The 21,040-nt window shown below is 41.5% G+C and overlaps 1 protein-coding gene across 9 annotated transcripts in view; it reads right to left on the reverse strand.

Annotated features, from left to right (window-relative positions):
* LOC106561145 (chromodomain-helicase-DNA-binding protein 2) overlaps positions 1–21,040 on the reverse strand; it is a 41,241-nt gene continuing 20,201 nt past the window's right edge. For 4 of the 9 annotated variants that reach the window (XM_014124796.2, XM_014124792.2, XM_014124791.2 and 1 more), the window contains 33 exons: positions 19,465–19,581; positions 18,623–18,778; positions 18,378–18,511; positions 17,912–18,137; positions 17,712–17,812; positions 17,477–17,518; positions 17,176–17,357; positions 16,903–17,027; positions 16,499–16,715; positions 16,309–16,398; positions 15,949–16,139; positions 15,625–15,813; positions 15,333–15,492; positions 14,945–15,097; positions 14,202–14,273; positions 13,623–13,772; positions 13,245–13,393; positions 13,038–13,134; positions 12,787–12,879; positions 12,490–12,663; positions 11,740–11,918; positions 11,472–11,653; positions 11,231–11,369; positions 10,136–10,286; positions 9,904–10,020; positions 9,595–9,717; positions 9,283–9,417; positions 8,938–9,051; positions 7,935–8,113; positions 7,660–7,759; positions 2,586–2,790; positions 2,191–2,449; positions 1–2,053 (listed from right to left, as the gene is read on the reverse strand). In XM_014124796.2, the coding sequence (XP_013980271.1) occupies positions 1,753–2,053; positions 2,191–2,449; positions 2,586–2,790; positions 7,660–7,759; positions 7,935–8,113; positions 8,938–9,051; positions 9,283–9,417; positions 9,595–9,717; positions 9,904–10,020; positions 10,136–10,286; positions 11,231–11,369; positions 11,472–11,653; positions 11,740–11,918; positions 12,490–12,663; positions 12,787–12,879; positions 13,038–13,134; positions 13,245–13,393; positions 13,623–13,772; positions 14,202–14,273; positions 14,945–15,097; positions 15,333–15,492; positions 15,625–15,813; positions 15,949–16,139; positions 16,309–16,398; positions 16,499–16,715; positions 16,903–17,027; positions 17,176–17,357; positions 17,477–17,518; positions 17,712–17,812; positions 17,912–18,137; positions 18,378–18,511; positions 18,623–18,778; positions 19,465–19,581 (5,002 nt within the window). In that variant the 3' untranslated portion in view covers positions 1–1,752. Of the gene's footprint in view, positions 2,054–2,190; positions 2,450–2,585; positions 2,791–7,659; positions 7,760–7,934; positions 8,114–8,937; positions 9,052–9,282; positions 9,418–9,594; positions 9,718–9,903; positions 10,021–10,135; positions 10,287–11,230; positions 11,370–11,471; positions 11,654–11,739; positions 11,919–11,983; positions 12,161–12,489; positions 12,664–12,786; positions 12,880–13,037; positions 13,135–13,244; positions 13,394–13,622; positions 13,773–14,201; positions 14,274–14,944; positions 15,098–15,332; positions 15,493–15,624; positions 15,814–15,948; positions 16,140–16,308; positions 16,399–16,498; positions 16,716–16,902; positions 17,028–17,175; positions 17,358–17,476; positions 17,519–17,711; positions 17,813–17,911; positions 18,138–18,377; positions 18,512–18,622; positions 18,779–19,464; positions 19,582–21,040 lie in introns of those variants that run through there. The other 5 variants (XM_014124793.2, XM_014124794.2, XM_014124795.2 and 2 more) reach the window with 5 other exon arrangements.

Raw genomic sequence — 21,040 nt, forward strand, 5'->3', positions numbered from 1 at the left:
TTTTATAATGTAGCAAAGTTTAATACATATGTCTATAAACATATTGACAGTATATTTTACGTAGAGTGGCTTTCTCACAAATATAAATTATTTAGGCTTGTTTTCAAGAACACAGGTCCAGGGACTGTAGTGTGGTGGAAAGGAAGGTGTTGTTGATTGGCTATTCCTTCTAACAGATCTGCCCAGAGGACATAACACTGATTCATCTGTGTAAATCCTTTTTCCCAAGATCTTTTGGGGAGTTGCAGAAGAACATGACAAACAATATAATTTTGTTCCCACCACCAGTCTTCGCTTAACAAGCATGCCACGTTACACAATCATCCATTGAGAACAATCTCAAAACATGACTGTTTAATACTGCATCATCTCTGTAGTAGAGTACAGTAATGTCCATAACCCATCCCACTGGGCACACACACTGGTTGAGTCAAAGGTGTTTCCATGTCATTTCAATGAAATTACATTGAATTGACATGTGTCCAGTAGGATATACAGTATGAAAATATACACAGAAATAAGGCACAAATGGAGAAGCACACCAGAAATCATAAGAATCACAGCAGGGCCAGTCTCTGGTTTGGCACTAAAACAGAATGACCAATAACAGCTTGTCATCAACCACATCCGTAAACACTCAAGTGACCCTTAGAAAATCTATCAGTGGTTACACTGCTGTCACTGGGAATCACAAAACCTTAACTATAGAAAGTGAAAAAATTATTTCCAGATTCTTCTCAAACATAGCGCAATACTTTTACGGGTTGAATAAGCCGGTAGAGTGCAGTACTAATTGTGCAATGTAAGATGCAAAAGTACCATTCATACATAGGATAGAGAGAAATATGGTTTAAATGGCAAATTCTTTGCACATCTACAAATAAACATTGTTAGGGATAGCTTTAACATAGTCAGTGTTCTTCTGAAGCTTTGGACAACAAATGACCTTAAATAATGGTTATAAACATGTCCTTCTCATTAGGTCCTTAACTTATTAACAGGTCAGTGGTTATCATAAACAAAAAAAGACAATGGCAATGAATGTCTTTACAGAAGAATTATTATCAACACTAATGACAAATGCTCATTAAAACATTTTAAATAGCAATTCTGAGAACTATGTACTGGCGTGACTAACTTACTATTCGTCTTCAATTTTGACAGGATTGATTCGGGAAAGAAGGGGCATCTAAGAAATTATGATAGTTTCATAACCAGGTCAAGATCAATAAACATGACTTTTATTATTATAATGGCATAAAGCTAAACACAAAAAATAACGAAAGTATTTGGGAATAATCCCATACCGCTAACATTTAAAAAGGCCAAATACTTCAGACACTTTAATGTTTCCAAATCAGTCATCAACCTTTCGGGCATCGTAATCTTTCCCCACATAATAGTCCATAGGACTAACTATACATAGGCATTCTACAGACTCATCACTAACACTGACTGATTATCTGTCATTTCAACAACAACATTTCTTAGTGTGATACATATTTCATAATCTTGAACACTTTTCTACATGGGCACAGACACAGATCGTTACCACAGTCACACCTGGGGGAGGGATGTGGAGAGTTTGGTGTTCGCTGGTAAACAGAGTATTTGTCAATTCCGTTTCCGACTGTGAGGTTATGTCTGGCCAAGCGAAACAGTGAGTCTAGCCAGCCCAGACCTGTCCTTCAGCAGCACCACTGTGTTCCTCACCTGCACACAACACCTTTCCAATCAGTGACAGACCAGACCTCATGTCTTCCTGTTGTTCCAGTTTAAATCAGCCCCAGCTGCTTTATGCTCTGCGTTTGGCGAGCGCGAGTCCTGGGGGGACTTCTGAGCCTGTGGGGAGCGTGGGTCCAGCAGGGGAGGGGGTTTGTTGTCTGGATAGGGCCTGGTGAAGTGTTCTTGCCCTGTTGGCCCCCTTTGCTCCAGCATCCTCCCCCTGAAGTCCTGGGGATGGCCTCCCCCACTCCTGAAGTCTTGGGGAGGACGGAAGTCATCGCCGCGTCTCCGCTTCGCGTCTGGATGTCTGAAGTGAGAGGGATGATGTCTTCAAAGCTTATGACTACAGAGCTACAAGCTACCACAACACTTACGGTTTTAGCATTACATTCCAATACTGACAAATACAAAATCTAGACATTATTGGGTTTGAAAAGATGAGGCCTAATTGTGAGTGTTTCTCACCTGTCGTAATAGGCCCGGCGGTCCCTGTGATCCTGGTCGTTGTCATACTGGTCATATGGCCTCTTCCGCGGGGAGTTGCTGCCGCCACTACGGTAACTACTACAGCTACTACGGTAGGAGTCTTCACGTGGACGACGGTCGCCATAGTGATGGTCCTTATACCGATGGGCGTCATATGGATGATGTCGCTCGCCTTGCCAGGATTGGTTGCTATTTCCAGGGTAGTTGTATTTACGATCTCTCTGCCAATCTCCTCGATCTGTCATCATGAGATAAAATACAGTGGGCCATGAGATATGTTGTGCTCATTTCTAAAATTACAAATCCTCACAATTGCTGCCAAGTTGTAGAATTTTATACTTCAGATTTGATAAGACCAAATAAACAGCTCTTACCATCATTTCCAAAGTGTCTGTTGTTGGATTTGTTATAGCCTTCTCTGTGGTGACCTTGGGGGGATGTGGGAGAGGGGCGAGGCATGCCTGGATGAGACTTAGACGATGGCTGGGTGCCGGTGGAGTCTCGACTGGAACTAGACGCCTCTGCTCTGAAAGACTTCTTCTTGCCCGACAGGTCATCCCCCTTTTTTCTATGCTCCTTCTGATAATGAGCAAAGGACAATGGAAGAGTTAAGCAGAGGACTGAGCAAAAACAGATAAATGATTGGCTGACTGTACTTGTTACAAAAACCTGAAAGTTTTGATTAGTGCTGAGCGATTCATGCTTTTTGAGGTCCTTTTGATTCTTAACCTGTTGGGGCTCGGGGGCAGTATTGAGAAATTTTGAAAAAAATATGTGCCCATTTTTAACTGCCTCCTACACCAACTCAGAAGCTAGGATATGCATATTATTAACACATTCGGATAGAAAACACTCTGAATTTTCTAAAACAGTTTGAATGGTGTCTGTAAGTATAACAAAACTCATATTGCAGGCAAAAACCTGTGAAAAATAGATTAAAAAAAATGTGAATTTTGTGACTGTACTATTTAGTGTCATTGTTTTATAGATACCATAGTGAGAAAGGATTCATTTCGCAACACCTACGGCTTCCACTAGATGTCAACGATCTTTATAAAGTTGTTTGAAGCGTCTATGATAAACAGAGAGCAAATTAGAATGCAAGGAAGTTGACATGTCATCACTTCATTTTTTTGCGCCTGCGCATAAATCTGAGAAGCGTGAGTTTGTCATCATTGTTTATCTAGACATAGGATAGGTTGTGTGAAAATATTACTGATGTTTAACGTTAAAAATGGACCAAAAGATTAATGCTAAGCAACGTTTGACATGTTTGAACGAACGTAAATAGATTATTTACTCGTTTTTTTAGCTTTTCGGCGTGATTTTACACCCCCCCCACCACGTTTTGTGGGAGCATAATGAACGCTAACTACTTGTTGTTATTTGGACATAAATTATGAACTTTGTCAAAAGAAACCACATTTCTTCCGGACCTGGGATTCCTGGCAGTGCCTTCTGATGGAGATAATCAAAGGTAAGGGGATATTTACAATGTTATTATCGATATTAGATGATGCTAACTGTATAGCATAGCTTATTGTTCTTAGCATAGCACCCCGTTTATTGCAAAATGTGATTTCCCAGTAAAGTTATTTTGAGATCTGGCCATTCGGTAGCAATTACGAGATGATAATATATTATTCTTTGAATGCCAATATTATAATTTACCAATGTTTTCGAATAGTAATTTTGTTATGTTCACCGGAAGCATTTCAGAGAAGAAAAAAATCTGAATTTCACGCTACTGTAAAATGCTGTTTTTGGATATAAATATGAACTTGATGGAACAAAAAATGCATGTATTGTATAACATAATGTCCTAGGAGTGTCATCTGATGGAGATTGACAAAGGTTAGTGCATAATTCTAGCTGGTTTCTGCTTTTGGTGACGCCTGACCTTGAATTGAAAATGGATGTTTGTACTTTTGTGGCTATGTACTGTCCTAACATAATCTAACTTTATGCTTTTGCCGTAAAGCCTCTTTGAAAATCGAACAATGTGGTTAGATTAAGGAGATGTTTATCTTTTAAATTGTGTAAAATAGTTGATTGTTTGAGAAATTGAAATTATTAGATTTTTTATGTTTTGAATTTCCAGCCTTGTTAGCAATCCCGACTCGGGGTTCATTGCTAACCTGTAGCCCCAACAGGTTTTAAAAGGTAATCATGGTTTTCAGTTTCAATAAACATAAAATAAATGTATTATGAAATAATGACAGTATAATGATTTTAGACATTTTAATGGAAATTCCAAAGCAAAGAATTGCAAACATTAAATTGCCAAAAACATAGAAGATACTCCATTGTCTCCATCAGGTCCACATTGTGTAGACAGGTAGGAAGACAGATAGTAATTTCCTAAGAAATAATAAAAAAATGTCAGTTGTGTATATTATTTAGTTTTTATTTGATTACTATTCTTTCTCATTCCTTAAAAGTAATCATCTCATCTCAGGCACTAACAGTCAGCCAGCCAGGCCACACAACGCGTGCGTAAAAGTGTATCCGTCCAGAGATCTGTATACAATGACGAGATGTTCATGTCTATGCCCTAATAATGGTAGTCGTCATCCGAAAGGCAGGCTAAAAGTTCAGGTCCAAAATAAGCCCACAGAAACGCATTGGGTTTATTTTGGACAGATTTGGTGAGAGTGTAACCCTCTAGCGTCGCCTCTTCCTGTCTGATCTGTCTATGAGCCGGAAAAAAATGGTGCAATGATTATGGCCATTGTAGTTGATTACAACGTTTCTGTACTAAACTAGGTTGAATATTTAGGCTCCCAAAAAACAAACCTAAATGGAATTCAAGTAATTGAACCGATGCCGGTCAATTAGTTGTTTAACTTGTTATCGATAGGGGGCAGTATTTTCACGGCCGGATAAAAAAACGTACTCGATTTAATCTGATTATTACTCCTGCCCAGAAACTAGAATATGCATATAATTAGTAGATGTGGATAGAAAACACCCTAAAGTTTCTAAAACTGTTTGAATGGTGTCTGTGAGTATAACAGAACTCATTTGGCAGGCCAAAACCTGAGAAGATTCCAAACAGGAAGCGCCCCCTCTGACCATTTCTTGGCCTTCTTTGTCATCTCTATCCAAAACAGGGGATCTCTGCTGTAACGTGACATTTTCTAACGCTCCCATAGGCTCTCAGAAGGCGCCAGAACGTTGAATGATGACTTTGCAGGCCATGGCTGAAAAACAGTAGCGCATTTGGTAAGTGGTCGATCTGAGAACAATGAGACTGGTCGCGCGTGCACGAGACGACTCCATGTTTACATTTTCAGTCTTTGAACGAAAACAACGACTCCCGGTCGGAATATTATCGCTTTTTTACGAGAAAAATCGCATAAAAATTGATTTTAAACAGCGCTTGACATGCTTCGAAGTACGGTAATGGAATATTTTGATTTTTTTTGTCACGAAACGCACCGGGCGCGTCACCCTTCGGATAGTGTCTTGAACGCACAACAAAACGACGCTATTTGGATATAACTATGGATTATTTGGAACCAAACCAACATTTGTTGTTGAAGTAGAAGTCCTGGGAGTGCATTCTGACGAAGAACAGAAAAGGTAATCCAATTTTTCTTATAGTAAATCTGAGTTTGGTGAGTACCAAACTTGGTGGGTGTCAAAATAGCTAGCCCGTGATGGTGAGCTATCTACTCAGAATATTGCAAAATGTGCTTTCACCGAAAAGCTATTTTAAAATCGGACACCGCGATTGCATAAAGGAGTTCTGTATCTATAATTCTTAAAATAATTGTTATGTTTTTTGTGAACGTTTATCGTGAGTAATTTAGTAAATTCACCGGAAGTGTTCGGTGGGAATGCTAGTTCTGAACGTCACATGCTAATGTAAAAAGCTGTTTTGATATAAATATGAACTTGATTGAACAAAACATCCATGTATTGTATAACATAATGTCCTAGGAGTGGCATCTGATGAAGATCAAAGGTTAGTGCTGCATTTAGCTGTGGTTTTGTTTTTTGTGACATTATATGCTAGCTTGAAAAATGGGTGATTATTTCTGGCTGGGTACTCTGCTGACATAATCTAATGTTTTGGTTTCGCTGTAAAGCCTTTTTGAAATCGGACAGTGTGGTTAGATAAAGGAGGGTCTTGTCTTTAAAATGGTGTAAAATAGTCATATGTTTGAAAAATTGAAGTTTTCGGATTTTCGAGGAGTTTGTATTTCGTGCCACGCCCATCATTGGATATTGGAGCAGGTGTTCCGCTAGCAGAATGTCTAGATGTAAGAGGTTAACCTGTTGGGGCTAGGGGGCAGTATTTGCACGGCGGATAAAAAACGTACCCGATTTAAACCGGTTAATACTATTGCCCAGAAAGCAGAATATGCATATAATTAGTAGATTTGGATAGAAAACACTCTAAAGTTTCTAAAACTGTTTGAATGGTGTCTGTGAGTATTACAGAATTCATATGGCAGGCCAAAACCTGATTCCATACAGGAAGTGCCCTGTCTGACAATTTGTTGTCCTTCTGTTGCATCTCTATCGAAAATACAGCATCTGTGCTGTAACGTTACACTTTCTAAGGCTCCCATTGGCTCTCTAAAGCCGCCAGAAAGTGGAATGGGGTGTCTGCTATCTCTGGGCGAAGAACAGCAGGAGAGTTTGTGAGTGGTCAGCCTGGGGACAGTGAGACTGAGCTGCGAGGTCAGGAGAATTCTCAATTTTTTTCTTTCAGCGTTTGAATGAATACAACGTTGCCCGGTTGGAATATTAACGCTATTTTACGAGAAAAATAATATAAAAATTGATTTTAACCTGTTAGGGCTAGGGGGCAGTATTGACACGGCTGGATAAAAAACGTACCCGATTTAATCTGGTTACTACTCCTGCCCAGTAACTAGAATATGCATATAATTATTGTAATTTAGTAAATTCACCGGAATTTTTCGGTGGGTATGCTAGTTCTGAACATCACATGCTAATGTAAAAAGCTGGTTTTTGATATAAATATGAACTTGATTGAACAAAACATGCATGTATTGTATAACAATGTCCTAGGAGTGTCATCTGATGAAGATCAAAGGTTAGTGCTGCATTTAGCTGTGGTTTTGGTTTTTGTGACATATGCTTGCTTTGAAAATGGCTGTGTGATTATTTTGGGCAGGGTACTCTCCTGACATAATCTAATGTTTTGCTTTCGCTGTAAAGCCTTTTTGAAATCGGACAATGTAGTTAGATTAACGAGAGTCTTGTCTTTAAAAATGGTGAAAAATAGTCATATGTTTGAGAAATTGAAGTTATAGCATTTTTCAGGTATTTGTATTTCGCGCCACGCGATTCCACTGGCTGTTGACTAGGGTGGGACGCTAGCCCAGGGAAGTTAATAACCGGAAAAAAAGCCAAAGTTCGGTTTATCGCTCAGCACTAGTTTTGATACTGGGAGAAAAGAGATCAGCTCACGTCCTCCTCCTGAGACCGCTTCTTCTGAGCCATCTTGTACAGCTTGTGAAGCTTCCTCGCTCCGAACTCTGTGAACTTGGACACAAAAATCCAGAGATTCCTGCCAAACAAAGAGACATCTTGGTAAGAGCTACCCTTAATATGGAGAACAATTTTAATGAAACTCAAATGGCATCAGAATTAAAAACATAAGACTGACCTAAATGACCACGGAGTAGGTTTCATAATCAAACCTTCAGTGCACATAACTAACTTATGGTTGAATAAGGGCTTACCGACGCCATGTTTTGACATGCTCTGGGTCGCTGTAGGCTTTAAGGCACTCAGTGATGCGGTCTCCTATCTTCAGCAGGCAGGTGCGCGTGTGTTGGAGCTGCTCCTGAACAGATAGGCCCTCGTCAGGCTTATCCAGCTGTTTCAGGGCCTTCTTCACCGGCCTCATACGCTCCTTACACTGGACGAACACACAGTTTACTCAGCTAAGTAAAAGCGAGCTCTTAGTAAAAAATGATCCATATGTTTCAACTATCCTCCCCTGTATAGACAGTTTGCTACAGCAGGATAATAATCCTGCAGCAACAGTAAATGTGAATTATGTGGATTATAATTAATGGACATTTTTGTAGGGATTTAAACATTTTTTCATTAGGGCAAATCAAATCAGATTTCTAAGTTGAAATTACAAACTTTAGAAGCCTTTTAAAAACTAAAACACACCACAAGTTTGCATTTCCTGCTGTGCAGGACAATTCTCAACCAAAAAAAGAATGATCAAATGAAGATCTTACATTTGTAACGGCACCTCCATTATGTTTGACACGTTAAATGGCTTATGGTTGGCGGCAGGTAGCCTAGCTGTTCAGAGTGTTGGGCCAGAAATTGAAAGGTCACTGGTTCGAATCCCCAAGCCGACTAGATGAAAAATCTGATGCGTGTAATTGCTCTTATAAGTCGCTCTGGATAAAAGGGTCTGCTAAATGACTAGTTTGGCTCCTGGATGCTGAAAGCCATGGTATGAGAGACAATTTACCAAGGTTATGACGCAAAACTAATTGTTTACTGTTCTAATTACGTTGGTAACCAGTTTGTAATAGCAACAAGGCACCTCGGGGTTTGTGTTATATGGTCAATATAACACTGCTAAGAACAGCCCTTAGTCGAGGTAGGGTCATATAACCACACCCCCTCGGGCCTTAATGCTTAAATGTAGTCTTGTATGTAGTGAATAATATATCCTTATCCTGTCCACGTCAGTAGGGACATGGTGTAATAACTCACAATGCTGAAGGTTTCCTGGTCCAGCTCGTCGTCATCCTCGCCGATGGGAACAGGGTCACTCCCAGCAGTAATGTGGACCGGCCCCTGGGGCTTCTTCCCTTTGGCTCCTTTAGCCTGAAACACAGACAAACAACAGACACCACTCAGCAGGGCAACACAGATCTCCACACAAACACCTGCACATTGACACTTCAACCTGCTGGTCCAAGAACAATCTGATAACCTAGTCTTTTGATCCACCTTCCAACAAAAGTTCCCCATTTGTTCAGACACAGGACAGGTTAGTGGGTGTGAAATTGTATACTACCGCAGCACAATGCATAAAGTTCACGACTGCTAAAGTACCTTTTCTTTTTTTGTCTTGGGACGTTTTTTGTCTTTTTCCACCTCTTTTTTAGGAGTTCCCTGTTTTTCTTTGTTCTCTTTGTTATCCTTTTTCTTCTGTCTCTTCTTTGAGGGAGTTTTTTCTGTCCCATCATCCTGGTTAAATAAAAAGCAGAAAGGTAAATAAATAAACCAGTTCTGGTGGACTACAAAGACTGCATCATGTTGCCATTGTGTTCTCTATCCCGGTATTCTGTAACCAACAGGAAATTCCCTTGTGAAAAGGCAGGTGGTTTATAGGCAGGTTGTGCTGGGTCTTTTGAGGTGACTTACCCTCACCTCCCCTTCCTCGGAGGGGTTGTCTGACAGGCGAGGGGAGGAAATGTCATTTCCCTGCTCATCTTTAGGGGCCTTGTTCTCTTTCTTCACCCGAGGCTTCCTCTGCTTCACTTTGGCCTGGGGGGGGAAGATATGATCAGCTAAGGGGATATGTGCTCTATTGTGAAGAGACCAATACCAGACAGAATGTAAGGAAGAGCATTATTGAATGGATTTGCATATAGATAATCCAAGGGGTTGAGATGCCTAGGCATTACCATTCCCTATGGTCCTGATAAACAGAGCAGCGAGGTCTTTGCTTACCTCGTCCTTAGTGACATCTTTACTGTCCACTTCTTTCTTCAACGTCTTCAGAAGATAGTCCACTCTGCCCTGCAACTGCTTCCCTTGGGGTTTCTTGTCTGGGTCATCGGGGAGAATCTGGAATACAGATTTGAATACAATTTGTCACCAGAAGAATAAAATGCACCCACACAGCTTTATTGAGTTCCACAGCTATCTGAGAAATGTTTGATTCTGACATTCTGATGGTTACCTTGTCTGCAAGTTTGAGATCCGGATCGGTCTTCATCAAATCCCAGTTGCCGTAGCCATGCTCATAGACCCCCAGCAACAGTTGAGTGTCATCCTGCAGATCCCAGTCCACGTCAAAGTGAGGCACCTTCACTCTGCAGGTCAGTTGGAACCTATGGCAGGAAGAGGAGGAGAGGTGGTCAAACCATCTGCTACTGCTGCCCATCAAGATGATGCTCTGGTGTCTGCATCAGTTGTTACAACTTTAAACCTTTACAGTAGAGGGAATTGGCCTATATGGAGAGGGATAAATTGAAATGTTTCTTACAGAAGAAATATGGAAATGCATAACCATGGTAGCAATTAAAAGGGAACAGTATGGAGATTATGGTAAATTATTAGACTAGAGGTACAGACAAAAGTTCACCTGACAAGACAATCCAAACACTACACTGTTGATTTTATGTGGATTTTACATTTACTGCATTAGACGTATTTGTTGATAACGAAATCTGAAAATACTCATAGTCAGTAACATGGTAAGAATTCTGTTGGAAAATGTGGGGTAGTTGCAGCATAAGACAAACAAATGACACGGGTTTGAGAGAGAGAGATCAAACTGGTGTCTCCAAGTGGCCACACACCTCTCCAAAGAGTGCACAGTTCCTAAGTCATTTCAATGCACTTTTATGACTCAAAGAAAGTCTTCAACTATAAATTGTTTTTTTGAGCTCTCCTAGCTGTGCCGTTGATGAACTAGAGTAAGCACACTTGTAGTTGTTTTGAACACAGCCCTAAATCCCCCCCATCACATAATTACTGTTGTTTACGCAATTCAAAATCTATTACAAAATCGCAATCTGCAACTTCAAGTTGCACGTAGAGGCTCAAGTTCAGAATGGCCGTCAGTCAAAACCCATACAGAGCTGTGAAGCGGAGACCCTAAGATCTGTCGTCATGTATAGCATGTTACTGTACAACCACTGCGTTTCAATTTACTCACTTATTAGTGTCCAAATCTACCATTTTCAACCTGTATAGGAATATTTATTTTCTGTGCATATTCAGCTGATAAAATGTTTCACATGCCTCAGATATACCTGCAATGGTATCTTACTTGTTTCTCTCAGCAGGATTAGCTGGCACAACTTTGTGCAGTGGCTCAAACTCCTCCTCATGCTGAATGATGGACTTGGCATTGACCTGCACTCCTGAGATCTTGATGTTTATACCTCTGCGCTTCCCAGGACCTTTGGCTAAAGGAACAGGGTATACATGAGTAAAAACATTACGACACACTTGTTAGCCATAATTCCCCAAAAACTGAGTCATGCAAACAGACAGTCAGAATGTCACACCTTCACTGGGGTTCTCTCTGAGGTGCTCTTCGTGCTCTTGGACAGCCGTCACACAGCTGTTGTGGATCAGCTCTCCCAGTCTCTTCAGGTCTGCCTGGGATTTTTCCACCAGCTCAGAGTCCCGGGCAATGCACTCCAGCCTTTCAAGCGGAGCTGCAAATTTCTTGTAAGCCTTGATGAACCTGATAAAGGAATTAGTAAAACATTAACCTTAACCATTCAATGAAACATTGAGAAACCATTCAGTTTAATGTATAAAGACACCTACATACTGTACCTGCGGATCTCTGCATCAGTAAAACCCTCCACGTTGTTCTTGCGGGCTCTGGGCCTGCCTCTTCTCTTTGGCTTCTTGTCATCGCCGCTGTCGTCCGTCTCGCTCTCAGAACCTGAGGATCGGTGCTTCAGCTTGGAGCCAATGTCACTGTCACTGTCGTTGGCCTGGGCCTGCAAGACACAAGACAACCTTCAGACACAACAAGCAAAACCTAATTCCTACTGAATGTAGTTGCCAAGTGCCTTTTTGTGTTATGGATACTTCTGAATGCTTAAATTATGCGTGTTTACAATAATAAGAAATCAAATCATGATCAAATCAAATCATCAATAATGATAATTTATCACCATATTTCGAGATGACTCTTCCATGCATTTCATGAATTTAGATCTTCAACAGGAGAGGATATTATCTGTGTGATAGAAAGACCCACTGAAATAAAACCTAATGATTTATTAAGGGAAGCTTCTTATGTGGTAGATTCACACACAGTGGAATCACCTACACCGAGGCAGGCAGTAAAAACCTCATTACTCATGACCACCCCATCATATCCCCCTGACTGAGAGCAGTAGAGTACACAGCTCAGCAGCACACTAGGGGAGCCCCTTCACTCACTCACTCACTCACACACACACACACAGCCGCCAACTGTGCTGCACCATGGAGCAGTCACGTCGCACTCCTGCTCTAGAGAGAAGACCTAACATGAGATGTGTGTGTGTGTTCTCTCCTGCTTACCCTCTTGTTGGAGCTCCTGCTCCTGGGCAGCATGTAGATGTCCTCCATCTCCTTCTGCTTCTGCTCCTCCTCCAGCTTCCGCCTCTGGTCCTCAGGGATGATGTCGTCCCAGTCAGGCACCGTCCGCTCCACCAGGTCTGGAGCACTCTCCTCCATGTTGGAGAAGTTGGCCACCTGGAGGGACACAGAACACATGTACTGTCTGAGACTGGGAGTAGAGTGGCTAGTGTAGTAGCTAAAGGTATTCCTGCAGATTTTGTTCAAATCAGGCTCAGAGTTGGATCAACTTCTAGGTACCTTGAACTGAGAGAGAAGCTCATCTGTGGCACTTGATCCGTGGTCGCTTTCTCTGGTTTCAGCCAACCGCAAGATCTCATCAATATCCATCTCCTGCAAGGGCCAAAAGAGAACAGCACAAGGTAAATTACAAGTAACACAGACATTTGGCAAATATGGAAGTATGAAAATCTGTCATTAACACTCTTACGCAATACGGTTTCAACTCTTTTCCAAGCACATAATCAATAGATGTGTGTGTCTCTATGTACCGTAGGTTCAGTCTCCTCTCCTTCTGCCTCTTTGAACAGATCTTCAGCTCCAAACTTCAGGATGGCAGTCAACTCATCTTTGTTGAATGGGTTGGAACTGTGAAAAGAAGTTGATGTTAAGAATCTGAGGAACCTCATGTTTTCAGGAGTTACTAGTCAAACAAAGCTATATCCAGACTAACAGATTCCATGTTAAAGTTTCCTTACTTAGAATTTCCAGAGTTGTTATCCAGTACAGTTCGACCAGTGGTGTCCATTCTCTGAATGACAAGATGGTCCAAAACCATCTTCTTCTTGGCTCGCTCAATAATGTCTTCCTCCACAGATCCCTTTGTGACCAAGCGATAGATATTCACCTGTTCAGCGAGACAAGGAGATATTTCAATCAAATCAAATGTTAATTGGTCACATTCACATATTTAGCAGATGTTATTGCAGCATAGCGATATGCTTGTGTCTTACTAGGAAAGTTGGCAAAGACCAACATTTCCATGACGGCTCTGCTCAAGTTAGCAGAATCAAGCCAGCTTGTGCTTAGCCAAGCCTGCGCTCCATACTAATCACTATAGGTCTAGTTGTGGTTACCTGTTTTTTCTGGCCAATCCTATGAGCCCTAGCCTGAGCCTGCAGGTCGTTCTGAGGATTCCAGTCAGAGTCAAAGATGACCACAGTGTCTGCAGATGCCAGGTTGATCCCCAGCCCTCCAGCCCTGGTGGACAGCAGGAAACAGAAGTCCTAGATAGAGAGGAGAAATTATATTTAAAAAACTACCCACCTTACATAGTGCTTCACAGCCGACCTGATGAACATCGCAAAGGGATTAAATGCTTGAAGTTGAAAAACATGTCAAGAGTGATTATTGTTTATGTGGCTTTAATTGTATGGGTAATTAGATATGTTGTTAACACTTCTTAAAATAATTTTTTTTTTCTTAACAGAATATCATAACTTCAACGTGGAAAATCCTAACACTCAAAGAAAATGAGATTCTAGTATCAATATGGTAATCTTGGCGATGTATACATCTCCTTGCGCATAATCATTCACAGAGTAACAAACATAATAACTAAGCTCTGACGCAGATACAGAGCTGACATAAACACTGAAATTATCAACCCCTCCAATCTGCAACAGCTAAAACATCACATAGTTCCGATTACATACCTCAGAGCCTTCAGCATTAAAGTGGTCAAGTGCCTGTTTTCGTATTTCTCCCTTTATGGAACCGTCCAGGCGCTGAGAAGAGGGAAGGAGAGAAACCTCAAACCTTGGAACCTTGCCGAAACTCCCACCGCCCTAAGATGCCACTGAGCGACGCTCAGCTATACATGCCATTATACGATCCATCAGGCAAGCAGCATATTGTCAAAGAGCAATACAGCAGTAAAACTATGTCTATAGTGATTTAACCGTGCTAAAGCCTAGCATGAAGACAGTGGGCACTCTGGCTTTGGGGACCAGCCAGTCCCCATCAAAAATAACTTGAGGATAAAAATAACTTTATACACCAGTCTGCCAGTGCACATGTGCTGCAAAACTGACACATGAGCCGGTTAACACCAGAGTTGACGCCAACACTGCTCCAATATCTCAAGAGCTCCTCTACTGTAAACGCAGTCAATATAATAAATATGGAATAACATTTTTTTTATTTCACCTTTATTTAACCAGGTAGGCTAGTTGAGAACAAGTTCTCATTTGCAACGGCGACCTGGCCAAGATAAAGCATAGCAGTTCGACATATACAACAACACAGAGTTACACATGGAATAAACAAAACATATAATGGAGATGTAAAAGAACTAACAACAAGGAGAAGTCAAACTGAACACAAGAACAACAGAAGGTAGACTACTGAAGGTTTGGACCTGCTGCCTTGCCATCCCCTGGGCTGTGTTATACCCTACCTGGAATGGGTAACGCTTCAGGGCCAGATACTCAGCCAGGATGTCCAACATCCGCACCATCTGGGAGAAGATGAGGACTCGGTTGCCCCTCTCCCGAAGTCTGGTCAGCAGCTTGTCCAGTAGCACCAGCTTTCCACTGCCCCTCACCAACGCCTGAGATTCACACAAGGTAAGAAGTCAAATCTGTTCTCCACCGGTAAACAAACCAATACATTAGTGTGGGTTGCATGGAATCATGCTATTCCATTTTAATCAATGTATTTCTCAACGTTCAAAACAGCAAAAACAGAGGAGATAATTAGTTCAGTCTTATCATTTGCAAGGTAGAGACTAATTCACATAACACACCTTTTAATGCATTGAGCTGAGCTCTTATTGCTGGTCCTACCTGCAGGTGCTCCTGTTGAGTGTCACACTCCTCCTCGGGCTGCCTGATGAGGAAACCATGGTTAGTGCACTTCTTCAGCTCCATAACGATGTTGAGGAAACCAGAGGAGCTGCCTCGGGTGCCTTTCTGCAAGGCTCTGAAGTTCCTGGTCAGAATCCACCTGAAACAATCACCAAACACATCACCAGTTAACTTCAGGGACAAGGAGTAAGACAGTTTAGATGCTGCTCAAATCATCTGTCCAGACAGGCAAACATTGATAGAGCGAAAAGCTACATATGAGGGAACATACTTGTAGTACTGCTTCTGCACGGCGGACATGTCCACACGGAGGATCTGTTCTACCTTGGCAGGCAGGGATTTCTCCACATCCTTCTTGACACGCCTCAGGAGGAAGGGCTCAAGGACTTTGTGGAGGCTCTGGTAGCCATTGTCAGTCCCTTTACCATGGTCGCTTTCAAAATCTTCCCAATTCTCAAACCTTCAGGAGGTGGAAAGTACAATTGGATTGGGATAAGATTACTGTAAATTAATATTAATGTATAGGCTGTTCTTCTCAAAGTCAGAATTTGCCAAAGTTTATCTGATGTATTTAATAGAGAGCAGAAGTACATACTTGTCAGGCATGAGGAAGTGCAGAAGGGACCACAGCTCTTTGAGAGAGTTCTGCAGTGGGGTCCCTGTGATTAGAAGTCTGTGGTTGGACCGGAACTCGATCAGGGTTTTGTACAACAGGGAGTCGTCATTCTTCAGCCTGTGAGCTTCGTCCACACCCAGGAAGGCCCAGTTTATGTTCCCCAACACTGCCTATGGACAGATCACACCAATTGAGTGAGCGGAGAGTTCCATTCAATCAAAGAATTCACATTTTATTTCCATAAAAATAAAAATGTGTACTATTTTGGCAAGTACAAATCCAAGTTCATATCTAAACATATCTGTATGAAAATACTTCCAAACAATACTGATGCCTTACCTTGTCTTTCAGTAGAATTTCATACGTGGTTATAAGTGCATTGAACTTTATTCTCTTCGTCTGATGGCATACCCACTCATAGTCACGGATCTGTTCAACACAAAAGCAAATAATTGGGGAACATTTACTTTTGGTTGGGCACAAGATGACAACGTTTCTTTAGAGTTCTGTAAAGAGCAGATTTCCATACCGATTTCCTGCTCATCACATCTCCCAGGTAGACCACCACGTTCATGTCGGGGGCCCAGGTGTCAAACTCTCTCTGCCAGGAGGTGAGGGTGGACAGGGGCACCACTACCAGAGAGGGCCCATACAGCTGGTGCTGGTGGAACAGGTAGGAAAGGAATGAGATGGTCTGGATGGTTTTCCCCAGACCCATCTCATCAGCCAGGATCACACTATTGCACCTGAAAAACACCGACCATGGAGTCTTAGTGTAAATGAGTGTTTTTACAAAAATTATATTCAAACTATCTAAATTGCAGGTAATTGACAGTACACCTCAGTAAAGCATCAGTATATCCACTAAATGTGATGTTCCAAACCATAATAATATGTTTCTCAATACAGCATTCCTCGTGACTTGATGTGTACCTGCACCAGGAGTGAGCCAGCCAGTTCAGTCCATCTAGTTGGTAATCTCTCAGCTGCAGGTTCTCATCCCCAATGTACAATGGCTGGTTCTTCAGTGCAACAAATCTGGGCCTCTGTTTCAGCACCTGACATTAGAGTTACAAAATCACTGCACTGTTCTAAAATGACTATAGCTATAGTGCTTGTGTTCTAGCTGATAGTCAACTTTAAATAAAACATTTGTGATAGGATACCATGTGCAATCCATCTAGTCAGAACACTTTCCTCACTCACTTTGCAGTCTTTGGAGGGGACTGTTTTGCTGGAGTTCCTGTTGGTGAAGCAGTCTATACAGTGCTGGAACTTCTTCCCCAGCAGAGCTCCATCCTCCCAGCTGCACTCTGAATAGGGCAGGCCCATCCACTTACACAGGTACTCCGGCTCATTGGACGATGACGCATTCTTGTGGCTGTGAGCTGATATATAGTGAAAATAACATCTTTAGTTGAAGTGCTTTTCAGAATCAAAATGTGCTGAGTATGATAATGATGAAGATATGATCATGATAATGTTGATGAGGATATGAGGAACTTACAAGGGAAATCAGAGGGTCCCTGTGTCTTCCCTGTTTTAGTCGCTGAAAATAAATATTTTTGATTACACCAGTTCTCTAAATATATGATACAGTATGTGAAATATTTTTGATAAGCAAGAGGGTAAGTCTGTTGTAATAGTCACATTTTGTCAAACAAATCTAATTTAATTGTTGAACCATTGCTGCAAGTCAACGAAGACTAATTTCAAAAGGCGTTTAGAGTTTATTTTTTTACCAATGACTCTTTCCAAAATTTGGAACTGCTTATTTAAGTCAGTGGTTAGCTCTTGTTGGCAGTTGTAGTATTCTGAATCCTCAGGGGATGCTTTGTTCAACCTTTGGAAGACAATCAGTGTCAGTAAGTAACAGAACTCATCAACAGTGAAAGGTAAAACTTCAGTGGTATGTAGCTATGTGTACAAAACAAACCCTCACCAAGCATTGAGCTCATCATTTTTCTTCTTGAAGTTCTCTAGTTTCTTCAGTCCCTTGACCTTCTGTTGAGTGAGGGAGTCGATGCTCTCCCAGGTGTTGTGGATATAGGACCAGCCTTTCCACTTGATCAGGTAATGGGTCTCTCCTTCATCCTTCTCAGGGTCAAAGTCTGCTCCGGGGTCCCCGTTTTCCTCCACAGCATACTGGGTAGTGGAAGCCCCACAGGCTAAAATAGATACACGCACAAAATTCTGACATAAATATTTTCAATATCTGATTTTTATTCACAATTTAAATTCCTAACCAGGCAGCAGCCTTGAGTAAACATGTCTCGTCTATCAGGGTAATATCATCACCTCTTCTGCTAGCCACAAGATTTTTTGCCTTCTATTTCAACACCTGCTGGCAATGTCTAACTAGATGGGTTAACACAATACAGGTGAGATACCAAGTGAGGATGCATCACCTCCTTTTTTGCCTGTTCTGATGTCCATGATCTTCTCAATGGTCTCACTGTCATCTTCCGGCTCCACCTCAGCTCCCTCCATCTCTATCAGGTCATCAGAATCTGTCTCAAAGTCATTCTGATCCTCCTTGTAACTGGAACAAACCAACACAACGCATGTAATGCAAAGTAATGTGACAGAAGCAATGTGGAACAGCAACACTTTCCTTCATATTTTAGATTGAACTAGTGACACAATGACATACCTGACTTTGGCCGCTACCCTTCGCCGGGTTTGTCTCTTTGGGGTATCTTCATCATCGTCATCATCATCATCTTCCTCCACAGATGACTCTTGTTTCCTGGTTTTCCTTCCCTTTGGAGGCTGCTGTTTTTTGACTGTAGATGATTTGGTCTGTGGTCTAAAATATTGAGTCAAATACACACATGTATACCACTTCTAACCACTCTGCAAGACAGCCTACTTACTATTTTTTTCACTAACAACTCTAGCTTACTATAATCCCTCCTAACAACCTGACTCACACCAAAGGCCTTGAGACAACTTCCAAACCTCCAACCTCAGCAATATGAATAATATTGGTGTTAAGGTTACAGGTGAGCGTCTTCATTAAATGCCTTCAGAGCACTAAGTGCTCAATTGGGGGAAATCCTAAAGTCAACCCACAAAAAGTGACACTGCAAAAACACTAATAAGACATCGCCCGATTTTTGGGCCACGTAGCTGGTATGTTAGCGAGCTTTCATCAGAACATCATTTGGTTGACTTTGGGATTTTGACATGTTATTTTTTTGTCATCCTTCGGAGTCTAAATTCAAATATTCACTGCAATATAGAATAGTAGAATGGATATCATAGCTGACAACATTAAATGCTCAGTAATAAATACATAAAGTTTCACATAATTATCAGATTTGAATTTACAGATTTCATATTTCGTTAGTGACTGAAGGCTAAAAAGAAGCCCAGTCATGCAGCACTTTGAAAGCCAAAAAAGCACTAATATAGCTAGTTTCTGATTTCACACAATGGAAATGAAAGTGTACAGATTACCTGTCTGAAGGCCAGGCTTCACTATATCCTTACCTTCTAGCAGGAAGTCTTCTGGATCTAACTTTCTCTTCCTGCTCACTGTCTGCACTGCTGGCATCCTCCTCCTCCTGCTCCTCCTCCTCCTCCTCGTCGTCACTCTTCCAGGTATTTCTTACAACACAGAAATACCACAAGTTCACCCTTTGGGCTTATTATGGCTGTAGGGTGATCTGGTTAGTTAGGTTTGATCAGATATCTAAACAAACTAAAGTTCTGAAGACCACCTCAGTCTGGCTGGCTGGAACTCCTAATGAGCCACTTTAGACAAGCACAAACGCATGAAAATAGAAAGGACACAATACTGACAACACAGAAAATAATTTGGCAACATAATAATGACAAATACAAACACCACTGAATTGAACAATACAACTAAATAAATGTCATGCACTTACATCCAAATAGTCATGGGATACTATTGCGTGTGACCAATTATTCGACTGGTCGATTGTTTGGTCAACAGGATGTTGATCAACAAAGACTTTTTGGGGGTCGAGCAGTAGCAAATACACACGTCTTATTCACGGCCATCTCAGTGAACTAATCCATTGTGGAGGCTGCGGGGTTGGCATAGTCCAAGAAGGGGAATGTGGCTGCACAATGCACGTCTCTCTCCAGAATGTGCTCTCTCCCGCCAATTTGTGCACATTCATGGTTTTTATAAACTAATTGTGTGAATTGTTTGCATTTGATTGTTATTGTCTATCAATTCCCCATTACATTTATCATCAGTCGTACATGTACTGTTAATTCCTATCATTTCTAATCTACAATGTTTTTTGGGTTGCGGTAATGTCTGTTAATACACTCAACATATTACTATTCCAGTCTTTTACCGTTGTCATTGTTGGAGTGAGTGGACACATTGTTTGCAGAGCGCACAACCTATGCTACACTTGTGAGGAACAAGTTCTGGTTTATTTCATTCCATTTACGAGTTTTGTCAATTTAGTCATTGTCTTGTTTGGAGCGCTCCTCAATGACGTGCAACCTGATTACGCATAGAAGTAGGCCTCTATAGGCTACCTGGCCTGCTCGCAAATGTAGGCATATAAATGGCTTAATGCACCACCACTAATGAGCTGCGGAGCTTCTCAAAGTAAATATTTTCTTCAACCGCAAGCTAACAAAGTTGGTTTTTACATCCATTGAGAATGACAATTCCTCAATGTATTTGAAAAAAAATCATTCCAGATCTCTCCCTTTAGACAGGGGCACAACTTTCATTGAGGATGGGGAGGATGTTCCCCCGACATTCTGAAATTGCATTTTGTCCCCCCCAAGTTTTATCCTTGGAATGTGATACAAAACGAGGCAACAGTGTGCTTTAGGACCATGCGGACGCCTCCGAAGGGTCAGATCCCCCCCACTTCCAAAACCAGTGGCACCCCTGCCTTTAGATAACCACTCAGCATGAAAAAGGGAAAAATGTAATGCTCTGATCCAGTGGAATCTTCAGAAAATAGGTCTACCTGATAACTTCTTATCCCTTGCACAAATGGCCTATAGCTGTGTCACTGAGCTCACTGGCTCGGGAAACTCTGAGGGCCCAGAATATTTTATACAATGT

Source organism: Salmo salar, chromosome ssa10 (genome assembly GCF_905237065.1).
Source record: "Salmo salar chromosome ssa10, Ssal_v3.1, whole genome shotgun sequence".
NCBI lineage: Eukaryota > Metazoa > Chordata > Actinopteri > Salmoniformes > Salmonidae > Salmo > Salmo salar.